The sequence below is a fragment of the Cygnus olor genome, chromosome 4 (assembly GCF_009769625.2).
Source record: "Cygnus olor isolate bCygOlo1 chromosome 4, bCygOlo1.pri.v2, whole genome shotgun sequence".
NCBI lineage: Eukaryota > Metazoa > Chordata > Aves > Anseriformes > Anatidae > Cygnus > Cygnus olor.
In genome coordinates, this window is record NC_049172.1 from 37,865,239 (window position 1) to 37,879,441 (window position 14,203).

A 14,203-nucleotide genomic window follows, 5' to 3' on the forward strand; every position below is an offset into this window, starting at 1 on the left:
TTGAAAATTAAAATGAAGGTCATCAGCCCAGCCCAGTTTTGTGGTTAATGCTTTTTCCAGGTTTAATCTAGTTACTTACTTCAGGCATTTATAATCTTCCTGGGGGACAGCCCAACAAATGTACACAAACGGAAAACAATTCTGGTAGCATAACAGCTACTTTGCTTCGCATGTTAGGTCTGCTGTGAAAATTGGCTTGGTTTGGACTGTGTGGGGACAAGAAGAGGTCCTGCCTGCCATTGTCAGTGGTGTGTATGCAAGGGGCAGGCACGAGGTGTGCTGGGAACAGGAGTGCAAGCTATATGGAGGGTCAGGAATCAGCTGCTGCTCACAGGAGCAGGTGGAGGAAAGGGTAGGATGTGTTCAGAAAATAGGCAAGCAGTACCAGCATGTAGTCAAAAGCTAAAATCCCTTCTGTTTATACTTGCATGCATTTAAACTCGATAAGCTTTGGCATGCCTTGTGTCATAGAATGGTTTGGGTTGGAAGGGACCTTAAAGATCATCTCAGTGCAAATTGTCACAGGTGAGTTATAACTGAAAATATGAGGCTTTAAAAACGCTGGAGTTTTAAAGCTTCAGTGTTTTAATACTCCAGTATCTCCTGTTTGCCAAACAAGTTTGAAAGCACAGTTGTGCTCTGAGCTCAGTGCCTGCTTTGCAAATGATAAAATGTTTTACTGCTATCTTCCCCCCCCCCCCCCAATCCTAGGTCCTAATTAAGCAGGAACTGCAGGGATCATTTCTCTTTGCACTGATCTAATCTGAAGCCACGAGCAGCTGCAAAAGTTATGCTGGGCAGGATTTTTCCCCTTTGGCACAGGCTGTCCCTTGATTAGGTTACAAGTGCTTGAAGGCTATTGATTTTTGCTCTGCTTTATGAGAATGTTCTTCTTTTTAACAGTTTAATTCCTCGGGTTTGAGTCATCAGGTAGTGAAACAGAAGCTTGTGTGCATCTGACAGCCTGCTCGTCTGCTCAGAGAAGCTCGGTGGGAACATGAAAGGCACTTTCTGATTTCGGAGCAGCTCTAGTGCTGTCCTCCTCCTGACAGATCCTAAAGCAGAGAGCGCTGCAAACCTCGGTGGTTATTTCTTAAGGGGAAGTGGCATTACCGAGCTGCTTACCAACGTCCCATAAACACTGCCTGGGTGGAAATTACTGTACGGGGGAAATAACCTAGATTTTTCATGAGTTTGATTTGGGTGTGTTGCTAAGCGACATGGGCTCAGGAGGGTTTGCATGTAGGCTTTAGGTAGGTGCAGGCAGTGCCTGCGGAGGTTTGCAGGTAGGCGATGCTGAGCCGGGGGAGGCTGACCGGCGGCGGCAGGGCGAGAAGTTCAGCCCCGCAAACTGAACTTTCACTGCAAGGGCTTGAAAGAGAAAGAAATTGGATTAGACCCAGAGATGACGTATCCCGTTTGATTCCCTTTCCCCCTCACACTCTGACAAGCTTTGTGTTTTGGCAGGCTTTTATTTCTGAGCACGAGTTGCTTTAAAAATTGGGGAGTGTGTCTCGGGGTGTCGGCGGTGATGTGCTGAGCTCGACTGGCTCAGTTTCCTCGCGAGGGCTTTGTTCTTCCCACCACGCTCAGATCGGTTGTGCAACATGCCCCTACCGTTTAAAAAAAAAAAAAAGTGCTGAGTAATGCCAGAGGTTTCTCAAATGGCTGATGCAAACCTGGAGAATTTGCATCATCATTCAGCTGGAGTAACTTGGTATGACAAGAGCTTAAATACAAGTCCACGCGGAAGCTGAGCTGGTTTCCAATGATAGGGCAGCACCGGCGAGCTGGGGGAAAGCACAGGTGTTGCTGAGCACTGTGCAGGCAGCACGGAAGGGTAAAACACGCTTCAGGAGCTCCCTACCTGCGCGTAGGAGCAGCTTGGCAGATAAGAGCAGGCAGAGGAAGAGGCTTAAGTAGTTGGCTACAGAGGGAGGAAAAAGCCTTGAGTTGCTGCTGCAAACTTTTTGGCTGTGCCTGCCGTTGGCGTGCTGGTGGCACGGGAGCATGGTCAGGAAAGCTGCTGTGCCGACAGCGTCTAATGGGAGCTACTTGCAGGGGCAGCCTAATGGCAGGTTGCCCTCTCTGGACAGTGGGCAGCCAGCCCAGGAGCAAAAGGTTGTGCTGAAGAAGAAAGTCACGCTGTTGAGGGGGATCTCCATCATCATTGGCACTATTATTGGAGCCGGCATCTTCATCTCGCCCAAAGGGATCCTGAAGAACACAGGCAGCGTGGGCATGTCCTTGACTGTCTGGACAGTGTGTGGCATCCTCTCACTCTTTGGTAAGTCTTTCAAAAGTTTCTAATTGGTCCAGTGGGGCAGCTAGTGGATTATTTCTATTTTTTTGTCTGATTTTGCCATTGGATATCAAGGCACAGTGTGGAGCCGGAGGACCAATAGGGCTGCGGAAGGCTTTTGCTGTGTGATAGGTTGTGTGGAGGGCGCAGCGCTGTGCAATCCCTGTCCTCTGGTGCCATGTCAACACAGGCTGTAAGCGCAAATCGTTTCTCACGGACCCCTAAAGGAAAAGCTAATGTCTGCTTTATGCCGTAAGAAGTGCTATATGTATAATGTTTTCCTTCTGGCTGTGAGAAGTAGTTCAGCATTTGCTTGTAAGGCCCCCAGCAGCAGGGCACGCGGGTCACTCCGAGCACCGGCGAAATGTTCAGACAGTTTGACTCAGTTCCCTGGAGGCTCGGTCAAGGTCTGGGAGGAATAACACCCACTGGACATAATCTGTGTTGGTGTGAAAGGGAGCAAAGTAATAACACTAATAACCCCTCTCCCCGGTCTTATGTTCCTGTTTTTCCCTTTATTCCCCACTCACGATGTGGCTTGGAAAGGTTGGGTCGCAAAAAAGAACACGATGGAAACAAATCTGTAATGCGAATTTTGTTGCTGGCCTGCCGATCGTGACAGTTTTTACTAATTTTGCTGTGTTTCTTTTTTAACAGTATTAAATTCTGAAGAATGCCGGTTTATTTGTTCTGTACACAAAGCCCCCATTCAGAGTGGAAAACCCCACCCTGGCTTCTGTGGGACAGAGGGTCCATTGACCTACTTAATGAGTTAATCTCAAAGAAGCTGAAGAACTAACATGAATATTGGCTTTATTTAAAACAGAGACGACTTGTTTTCTGGCAAGAGGTAAAGAGGGCAAACACGGACTAACATGTGTCTGCTTAATAGGTGGAACATGCGAATGCCACCCTGTGTAACTTGGCTCTGAGCTTAAAGGCAGCGTTGACTCTATAAGTCCACCCAAGCCAAACAGACAATGCGAGAAATTTAGGAACTGTTTTGGTCAAATGTTAAATGCTTTGGTACAATGTGCAACGTAATGTGTTGTGCTAGCATGGAAGTCCTGCCAGTAAGCAAAGTTCCCCTATAAAGAAAGACCTCAAATGCAATTTTCAACCCTGTCCTAAGACCTTGGTCTTTAGATTCAGTCAAACTAGAATTTGCTTAAGCATCGTGTGTTTAGCTTTAACTTTAATAGTAGTAATTTTCTGGCTGTGAAGTCAAGTCTGTGGAAAAAAATCAGATGGATTTTCCTGGGCATTTTCCAGATCGCAGGATGTGAAGATGTGTCTAATTTGGCCCAGCAAGAGATATTACCTCTTCTCTCTGACCCGTTACAGTTATTTTTTCATAATTTTTATATCATGGGTGTTTTTAATTTCCTGCATGACCTAATTATAATAAAATCTCATACAAAGATCACCTAAGGTCTTGCTGAGGCTGTGTAACATGTATCAAAGTAGAGTTTGATTTCATCCTGAGCTACTCCAGAAGAGGTTGGAAAGAGAAAAGTCATCAATAGGTGTTTTTTTTTTTTTTTTTTTTAAGTGTGGCTATAAGAGTTTCTTTGAGTACGTTTCCAGGTAAGCTGAAGATGATCAGATAAAAGTTGTCTTGTTTTTGCAAAGCCTCAAACAAAGCGAAAGAAGGAAGATGGAATGTTTCATAACGTCTTACAGCTCCAGTGGGCTTGGTGTGCGTTCGGTGGTTTTGACAACTGTAATTTTCATCTTTAAGTCTAGTAGCATAAAAGCCGGCGGGGAGCAGACTTCATACATGTTGCTGATCATAGCTCTGTGTGATTCAGTGCTTGCTAACTTTGTTTTGGTTTTCCTGTGGCTTCTCAGAGTCTACCAAAAGGGCTGCCTACATTGAACTGAGGTGGTGAACCTTTTCTCTGCCAATGAGGTCGACCTGTGGAGCTGAGAATCCATTGGCTTTGAGGCTGGGTGATGGCTCATTAAATAACAGTAGCAGACGGTGCATGGGCAAAGAAATCTTCTTGCAGGTCCTCATAGTTGCAGCATGCTGTTTCCTGCTCCATAGTGGCTGAGGCAATGTGTTGTGCTGGAGGCAGCCTCGGGGACCTCCCTGGGAACTGCTGCTTGCTATGAATGCTTCTAATGAATGCTATGAATGCTTCTTCAGCCCCTCGCTACAGGAAGGACATGGACGTGCTCGAGCGAGTCCAGAGAAGGGCGACCAAGCTGGTGAGGGGTCTGGAGAACAAGTCTTACGAGGAGCGGCTGAGGGAGCTGGGCTTGTTCAGCCTGGAGAAGAGGAGGCTCAGGGGAGACCTTATCGCTCTCTACAGTTACCTTAAAGGAGGCTGTAGTGAGGTGGGGATTGGTCTGTTCTCCCACGTGCCTGGTGACAGGATGAGGGGGAATGGGCGAAAGTTGCGACAGGGGAGTTTTAGGTTGGATGTTAGGAAGTACTTCTTTACCGAAAGGGTTATTAAGCATTGGAACGGGCTGCCCAGGGAGGTGGTGGAGTCACCATCCCTGGAGGTCTTTAAAAGACGTTTAGATGTAGAGCTTAGCGATATGGTTTAGTGGAGTGCTTAGTGTTAGGTCGGAGGTTGGACTCGATGATCTTGAGGTCTCTTCCAACCTAGAAATCTGTGTCTGTGTCTGTGTCTAATGCTCACCCAAGGGGTCCCGAACCACTTCTGCACAAACCTGGTTCCCCACTGCGGCAGCATGATGATGATTTTGGTTTTATTTTAGTCGTTGTAAAGGCACTGAGTATTGAAGTGAGCCCCCTGCTATGAGAACATGAAGATGTCTGTATTTAAGGCAATGCAGAAATGAGCAGAGCTTCCATTGTGTTGGTTGCACACACAGTGCTGCACTGGTGTTGGAAAGCCAGGGCCAAGCCGTTCCCAGAGTTCTGTATGTAAGGTGTTGGGGGTACTACTGAGGAAAATCCTCCACCTGCAATTCCTGCTTCCAAATGTCAGTCCGTCAATTGCTTTCCCCATGGCTGAGGAGACGGAATGCAGTCTTCGGCCTTTCCTTCAGGGGCGAGGCAGGGATTTCTGAGGCTGCAAGGAGCTGATCGTAGTTTGATAACAAGCATGTGTGTCAGAGGGCTTTCGCTTAGCTGGGCCAGCCGGGGTGGCTGGCATGACACAGCAGTTTGTCATCCCTCTTCCCAAGGCACAGATGAGTAATGAAGCACCTTGCTAGCAAATAGTCTGTTCAGTGGCTTTCATATAAATGTAACTGCATACACGTACAGCTTGGGTAACTGCGGGTCTAGCTGAATGACTCGAAACTTATAAAATTGCTTGAAAGAAAAAGGATTAAAATGTATCAGAAATTGTGATACTGCAGCAGCTCCACTGTTTACCTTACAAGTGTTTGGAAAGGTATTTCTGGATATCTCGTGATGCCTTAGCTTAACTCTTACAGGTGCCCTCTGCTATGCTGAACTGGGAACGTGCATTAAGAAATCTGGCGGTCACTACACCTACATCCTGGAGGCCTTTGGCCCATTACCTGCTTTTGTGAGAGTCTGGGTGGAATTACTCATTATTCGGTAAGTGTATCACGGCTTTTCTCTGTTTCTTTTCTGATGGCAATATGCTTTTCAGTCATGAAGAAAACTCTCCAGCACATGATGTGCAAAAGAAATCAAATATATCTTGACGTATGAGCTAAGTTTTTTAGTGCAGCTGCTTCAGAGAATTTAACAATGCTATTTTGCTTGTTGGCATTGAAACATTAAAAAAAAAGTGTATGTATCAAAAAGAAGATTCTATGAAAACAGCCTGTCACACAAATTCAGCTACTTGTTTAATTTTGCTAAGCTTACTGTACCCATTAATGTTAATACCTGTGCCTACTTGAAATACAGTGGAAGAGAAAAGTCACCTCTGCATTTTGTCACTCTTGACAGTGGCTTTTGGAGTGGTTGCTGTTGACTATACATACAGGAATAATGCATGCCAAAGTTATTGCCCAGTACATTTCAGATTTTGGGGCACCGTGTATTCTCTAGATGTCAATTCAAGTCCCTGTATTTTGTTTTCATGGTGCGTTAGAGAAGTTAATATGAAAAGCACTAGCTGGACAAATAAAGCAACAGGAAGTCCTTACATATCTAAAATGTCCAAAGTACTGATGTGGTGTGGTTGATGTAGCCCTCGACTTTGTGTAAGATATTACAATATGAAGATGCAGAATTATGAATCCATAGCAAATAAATTTTCATAATTTAAATGGATCTTTTAAATGGATCTAAAATATGTCCCTTTTTAAATTTAATTTTTTATAGTATTGCTGAGGCTGGAGAGCTTGTTACATCTAGAAAAGGGCAATTCACTTATGTAAAATAAATTCAGGAGTGATCCATGCCTGCCTTAGGCTAGTTAGCACTCCTTTCCTCTCTCTTCTGAAACCAGCCAATGAATCACAAAAGCACAAGCCTCATCTCAAATCACAGCTATGTTTACATAATATTGACAAGTTCTAGCATAGCCTGTTGAGTTTAAAAGCACTAAAAGTGCTGAGTCATTATGAATCCATAAATCCTTATCTTGTTTTCAGAGGAAATAATTGTGTACGTCAGACAGTCCCTCATATCCTCCTCACTCATCAGTAACCCTTGCACAAACTGCAAAATTTCCACCAAATGTCATGAAGGAGCAGATGCCTTAATCATATTATCTTGTTGCCAAAGAGAAAACCAGATAGAGGAAGCAGACCGATGGTTTTCACTGAAGGAAACAGTGGTGTGAACATAGCTATATCCTTGCACAACAGAGAATCAACAAAAGAGAGTAATGGTAGAAATCCCCTTGTTAATCTGCACCCTACTGGGCAGGGGGGACACTATTAGCTTAGGCATAAGTACCCACAAGAAATGAGACTTCAAATTCCTCTCCTCATGAAATGTTTAAAAAAATTTGTAGATATGACAGTGTCTCAGGAGTGTCATAAAAACATTCTTAGTCATTGTGATCTGCCCCACACCCAGTAAATAATCATCCTGCACATGGGAAAGAACATCAGTGGATTCTTTAATCATCAAATCTGAGAGGCAGCAAGGGAGACATACTTGTTATAACTTGTGATGATCAGAGCAGCGCTGCCGAAACTCTGTGTAGAGTCTCTTATCTGACTCTGGCATCGTAAACTAATTGGCTGCTGCTATCAAAGAATTTGGGACTTCGTATGCACCTACGGTGTTTTCACTGGGTGAAGCTGCACACACGCTTCTCAGTTAAGCCTTTTTTTCCTCTGAAAGACACAGAATTATCGCACCCACAGGCTTCTGAAGCAGCCACAACCAAAACAAACATTTCCTCTCCTCATATATCTTTACAGCCCCTCTTTTACAGTGTAGGACACACTTATACCCTGCCCGTGTACTGACTATACTGTGCTAGCATCCCCCGGTGTTCAGAAGTGCCTTATGCTACGCTGTTCCTCATCCAGCACGCGTAGGAACTCCTTTTCTCCCCAGGAGTCAGGTTGTGGGTGTACTACATACCTTAAAAACAAAACAAAAAAAAGTTTTCAAACGAGTGAAGATGGCTGTGTGAACACATTGTCTGTAGTGCTTGTATATGGTGGTTGCTAAACATAGGTTAGGTAAGAGCGCACTGCCAAAGAGGTGACTTACTCACCTCTGGTATGTGCTGCCGGCGGTAGGCCTGCCCTTCTCCCAGTGGCTTTTTTTTTCTCTCTCTGTTATTTATTTATTTTTTCTTGCCCTTAAATGAGAGCTGCTAGTTCGCTTTCTGTACATTCATGAATGTACAGATCTTAGGAGCCTGCCAATTTTTCTTTCTGACTGCAGTAAAAAGGAATATGCTCCATCCCTTCAACGTCTGCCTCAGCTGGCCAGGGACACCATCACCACCATCTCCCCTCAAATGTGGGAACACAGGAGGCCTAGATATTTATTAAAGGTATAACTAACTAGATATTTATTAAAGGTATAAAGGAGCTCTGTTTTTAAAAACAAATGTGGAGCTAGCAGTGACTGCCACTTTATTAAGGCTTTTCTTAAAATGAGAGGGAAAAATCCAAGTTCTAGGGGAAGGAGCAGAGACTGAGGAAAAAGATCTGGGAAAGCTCCAAAGATCTGATCCTTTATCTGATCCAGGCCAGTTCAAGCTACTTTTGGCAGTCTGCAGCATTCAAATTCTGGAAGCCTGGTGATCTGCTTATGTAAATCAGAAATATTCCACCGAGGTAAAGACAGTAAATGGATGGGTAAAACTCATGCAGGGGACATTCAGCCTGTAGCAAAGGCAGCAGCTGTGAAGCCAGTTGTTGGCCAGTGACAGGGGTGGTTCTTGTGCATGGGGTGTACACAAGCAGCAATCCTCACTTGTCTCTGCAGAAACTTTCTTGGGAAGATGCTTTTGGTCTGTGCTCCCCTGCAGTTTGGTCCAACACAATGTGTGACCTTTCGGTTGAGTCATGGTGCTAAGAAAGTGCTTTTTGTTTCAAAGGCAAAGCTCTCTTGTGGAAAATTCCTCTAGCATTTGATGAAGAATAGTAACTTCTCTGCAGAGTTTTTACACTGCTCTATAGCAACTATATTTTTGTTAAAATTTGTCTGGGAGATGTATATTCTGCACTTAAGGCATTGTTTTATTAAATGCTCTGGATTCCTCATAACAAATTTGAGTGGACTCCTGTTTAACTCAAAAACAATTTGAGGCAGAATCAAATACCTTTTTTTTTTCTTTGCTGTGTGTAAGTGTGACGAGGCACAGTTACCACCAGCTGTCTTGAGGAGGGGAAAAGTGTCCTCCCCAGGCATGTGGGAACAGACCGCTAAGACTGTAATGCGCAGACAGTGTCTGATCTGAGGCACAGGGCAAAGTACCGGTAATAAGTGCCAGTGCTAAGGCTCCTGGCAAACATTTAGGTTGTCTCAAAGAGAAAGGCTGTGTGAATATTATTTCAAATTTGTAGATGCAACCACTGCATGCCTGCTTTTCCTTGCATTCCCCCTGTTTCATGGAAGGGACTTTCTGTACTTTTGAGGATTTTTGTTCTCACAGTGCTGGAAAGTTGTTACTCAATAAAAGCAGCAAACATTATTAAAATTGTTTGCATTTTAGGATATAGCATTTTCATTAATTTTTTTTTTTACATTGTCCCAAATTTATTAATAGGCTTGGGTAACTTTTGGATGCTTATTTCAGTAAAGCGGAATTCTCAGCTTCACTGAGATTAATTTGCTTGTCTGTAAGGGGTAAGATGTACCTTGCCACTAAAAATTCAGTCCCCAACAACTTTCACTCAGGGTTTTGCCCATGCAAGTTAATTGTGGCCACGTTCACTTCAAGCATGGCAAGGAAAATTTGTATTGATACATTTCCTTTCTTCACAGCATGAAAGTTTAAGGGTGAACCTGGGAAGAAGTGATGCTGGCAAGATAATCATCACTGAGCAAAGCCAAACTGTTTATGGTTGTCTGTTATGCTCAGAAATCATGGCACCTGGTGGCATAGCTGCTAACAGGCACCAAAGTTAGGTACACTTTGCAGTTCTGTGATAATAAATTTACAGTATGATCTCAAATGGGTATTGTTTACATACTACTGCAGATTAATTTTGTGATTTTTTGTTTTGTTCTTACTTTTCACCCTAGCCCTGCTGCCACAGCAGTGATATCGTTGGCATTTGGACGGTATATTTTGGAACCTTTCTTTATGCAGTGTGAAATCCCAGAACTTGCGATCAAACTTATTACAGCTGTTGGCATCAGTAAGTATCCAACTCTAGTTTTCAGGAACAGTAAAGATTATGTAAATTAAAAAAAAAAAAGTAACCACACACTGAGCAGGAAAGTAACCACACACTGAGCAGGTAGTCAGTCGTTCAGTGTGAATCACTACAGAATGATTGTGCATCCCATGCCAAGGGCATCAGCATGACTTTTTGCCTCGATCTGTGTATTTGTGAACATATGTAGTAGTAAAAAAAATAGCAGACTTTATTAATGGTAGAGAAAATCTATTGCTAACCCTGATTCTGTTGCCACTGAAATTAATGGCGAAACTCTCGTTATTTTTGTGGAAGCAATTTTAGTCCCTAAGAGATGGTGAGCCGGTGCCAGAGATATGAAAGAATGATTACTTGATTTTAAGTGCTTCGCTTTACCTCTGTTTTAGGAGGCAAGTACTTGCCAAGTATGATGCCATGAAGAAATGTAGTTCCCTTGACTGGAGCACAGGCAACATGAGATCATTTTTCCTAGTCCCTCCCTGTCCTGCATAGTGATAAAACTTACTGAGGCATCGCAGTTTGGGAGGCAGGAACCCAAACGACTTTGGGAGCAGGGTGTGCAGTTTGGTGAAAATGCATGATGGTTACCAGCAGCTTGCTCTCCTCTTGCTAAGTAATGAGTGTAAAGGGATCGTTTGGAGCTGATGGGGGGAAGGAGGCTACCCCTAGACCAGGAACTTTTCAGTCTGCCTGGACTGGTGTGTGAATGAGGCTCTGCTCCATGGGGCACTGGAGGCTTGTTTCCATCTTTGTGCAATTACCAGGCATGATGCTCCTCACACATGCACACACACATGCTCACTCAGCTGTGCTGGGAGGAGACTGTGGAGCAGACCTGAGTAATTAGTAACAGATTGTTCCTTTCAGTTTGGCCAGTGCACATAGCAGAAACAAAAGGACTGGAAAAAGGAATTAAGACTTGCAAAGCGATCAAAGGCACACAGGAGACCACTTTAATTTTGCACAATAATAGGTTCGGATTACTTTTTCTTTCTTTGGGGTAGAGAGTTCAATTGACATTGAAATTTGCAGTCCACAGGTTACTGAGGCTTTGTGTAAGAGCTCTCTTGGTAAGAGCGCTCTTCTGGCAGGAGTGTTAAAAAAAGCAGTATGTGACCGCATTTCTTTCTGACTTAATTATGCACAAACTATAGGTTTCATAGGAATAATTGAATTAAGGGCTTGAATTTTGAGGTCAATGACTTTTTATGGCTACATCTGTCTAAAATATTTCAGTAAGAGATAGGGGTGAAACAGATGTTCAGCAACTTCAAGGTCACTGTGACAGAAGGAATGTTAAGTGAGGACTCCATTAAAAGTGTTTTGTTAAGTGCGTGTGATTCAAGCACAATAAGCGAACAATTTAAAATAGATTTTTATTGCTTTTAATTTAATTGAAAATCTGTGTGATAAGCCAGGGCTACACAAAGTAATTAAACAAAGAAGTAGCGTTGCAGGGGGGGTGCGGAGATATGCAGAAATAATTACACCCTAAAGGGAGATAGGAGCTCACAGCAGACTGTTCCTATGGTGACCAAGGGTCTGTGCAGAGCAGGTAGGATGAGCTGTCGTTTCACTGAAGCGAGAGTTTCTTGGAGAAAGTTTGTAATTGTGAATGGGATGGTGCTGAGAGAAACACGGATGTGTCAGGCTGGGGCTTTGTTGTAATTCTTTGCAGCGTGCTCTGCAGTGGAGTTTCATTTTTGGTGGGTTTTGATCACATGCTACACTTAAGCTCAGGTACCTGAGGATGTAGGGCTGTTAATCTCGTACTGTAACAATTAGCTGTTGGGGCGGTAATTGTTATGAATGTTTTGTACTGTGCATGTAGGCAGAGCAATAGGCAAGATTAAGATGTTGTTGAGCCTCACAGACACATCGGAGCCCTGAAGATGTTATAATCCAATTTAACGGTGCCAAAGGTAGTGTTTGCTTCCACTGAAAATTGTATTACGTTAATCAGAAAGTGAACTGATGTCCTTTTTGTCGTCTTATCCACTCTTGGTCCCTTCTACCACCCACGTCTGATGACAGAGCACTTGCTACATATCTATCTTTATTACGTGGGGAGAAAGGTAGTAAGAAGCACCGTTAAACTCTGTCCTTGAGTGAAACTTTATTTTGTAGTTTTACCTTGTCATTTCTGATCATACTAGAAAAGTCAGGAAGAGATTTTGAAAAATCTCTAGGTGATCCCCTGCTCTCAAACACAGTCAGTGTACCTAAACAATTTCTGACAGATGTTTGTATAAAATGATCTGCAGAGCTCCAGAGGAGGAGTTTCTACATCTTCACCCAGATCTGTAGCCCATTTTTTTTCTGTCCTTGTCACAAGAAAGTTTTTTCTCAATCATTTTTCACCTAAATATCATTTTCTACAATTTAAGCCTAATATTTCTTCTCCTTTAAAAATATCTCCATCTTGGTTTGTTATTTTTAGGAGCAAGGCATCCGCTGGGTACAAAATTTCCCCTGAAATCATACCTGTCCTGAGCTGTAGACACAAATTTTCTGTTCCAGGGTATGGTGCTTTCTTCATGGTAAATTTTTTTTTATTTTATTTTTTGAAACAAAGAGTCTGAACATTTCAGTGGCTCAGAAGAGAAAAGGATGCTCATGTGGAGCTTCTCTTCTCATTCCTTGGGTTCCTAAGCCTCTGAGCAGCACAGGCTGCCTATTTTCAAACTTAGAGATCACTTTAATTCACTCTGTGTTTTTCAAATGAATCTCTACAGGGGGAAAAACCTAGGCAAATATGGGATATGCACATCTCAGTCTACCTGTCAGTCTACCATAAAATTTTTTTGAACTCACTCAATTTAACTGAAACTAAGAGAAGAACAGACGTCTCAAACATATTTAATTATGACATTTTTTATGAAAGTAAGTGGCCAGGTAGAGAAGAGAGAACCTGTACGTGCCCTGGCATAGGGAGTAAGTATAGAAGAAAATGCATACAGGAGAGGAGACCTAAATGCCCAACTTTGCTTGAGCTGGAGATTTGCCTCCTTGCACACAACAGCCCCAGAACACAAAGCAGAAGGATTCAGGCCATCTTTGTTCTGATGGTGAAGACTTTTTTTTAGGAGAAACATTTGGAAATTTATTTTTATTTTTAAATGAAAGCTGATAGACTTCTCCATATTTATCGCTTCTTCCAATGAAGAGGACCTTTGCAAAGCATGGAGATAGGCAGTGCAAAAAAATCTATATTCATATATTGCTTTAATTGTATCTGTTAACTCTTCTCCTAATCTTACACTTAAGTACATTCATAACAGTGAGGGATAAATTATAGTGTGTTAATGTATTGAACTGAACTATTGATCTATAACCTGAATAGACATGCAGCCTTAACTGAGCCGGTTTTAATCTTTTCACTTGTTCTCTGTATCAGCAAATAAACAGGATTCAAACAAACAGAAGAAAAAAACAAAACAAAAAAACAAACACAAAAACCAACTATTAAACTGTGAGGTTACCAACTCGCACATTTATAAAGTTTTTAAATTTACTCATATTTTGGGCATTTTATGCCACAATAATGGATAATTTTCTCAATTTTGTTGTTTTTGGAGGTCTGCTAAAAACCAACCAACCAAAAAAAACCACCAAATACCCAAATCGTGACTGTTAGACAAAGGCCATATCATGCTTGAAAACCAAGGCCGACTGTACAGATCTATCAGGGTTTGCTGGCAAACACTCTGGAAAGTTTTGCTGGCGTAAATTTGATGTGTATGTGAGCCTGTAGTTGCCTTTTTCTCCTGTCATGGCAGCTGTTATGGACACTGCTCTCTCCCGCTGACAGTTTTCAGGCAAGCAGCGTAAATGAAGACATCTCTTGGCTGTAGGAATAGCAAAAGCTGCTCTGATGGGTGCTTTTGTGCCTCCTGTGACTTCCTTTTAATTGATGCATTAAAATCCACAAATTGAGGATACTTTTGGCTTTGTGTAAATGCCTTGAACCTAAAAGCCTGACAAGCCAGGGGAAGGCAGCTCCTGTGGTTTCCCGCAGAGGCAATGGCACATATGTTCCTGAAAAGTAGGCCAGAATGTAATGCTTGCTGCTGCTGCTCCCGTTAGATTTTGTTATCCATTTATAGCTGCGTCTAAGCGAAGGGAAAGGATCGTGAAAAG

The 14,203-nt window shown here is 42.9% G+C and overlaps 1 protein-coding gene across 1 annotated transcript in view; it reads left to right on the forward strand.

Annotated features, from left to right (window-relative positions):
- The first annotated feature begins 850 nt into the window (after positions 1–850).
- Positions 851–14,203, forward strand: part of SLC7A11 (solute carrier family 7 member 11) — a 61,993-nt gene continuing 48,640 nt past the window's right edge. Inside the window, exons 1-3 of the mRNA XM_040555892.1 lie at positions 851–2,287; positions 5,723–5,849; positions 9,927–10,042. Coding sequence (XP_040411826.1) covers positions 2,011–2,287; positions 5,723–5,849; positions 9,927–10,042 — 520 coding nt within the window. The 5' untranslated portion in view covers positions 851–2,010. The remainder of the gene's footprint in view (positions 2,288–5,722; positions 5,850–9,926; positions 10,043–14,203) is intronic.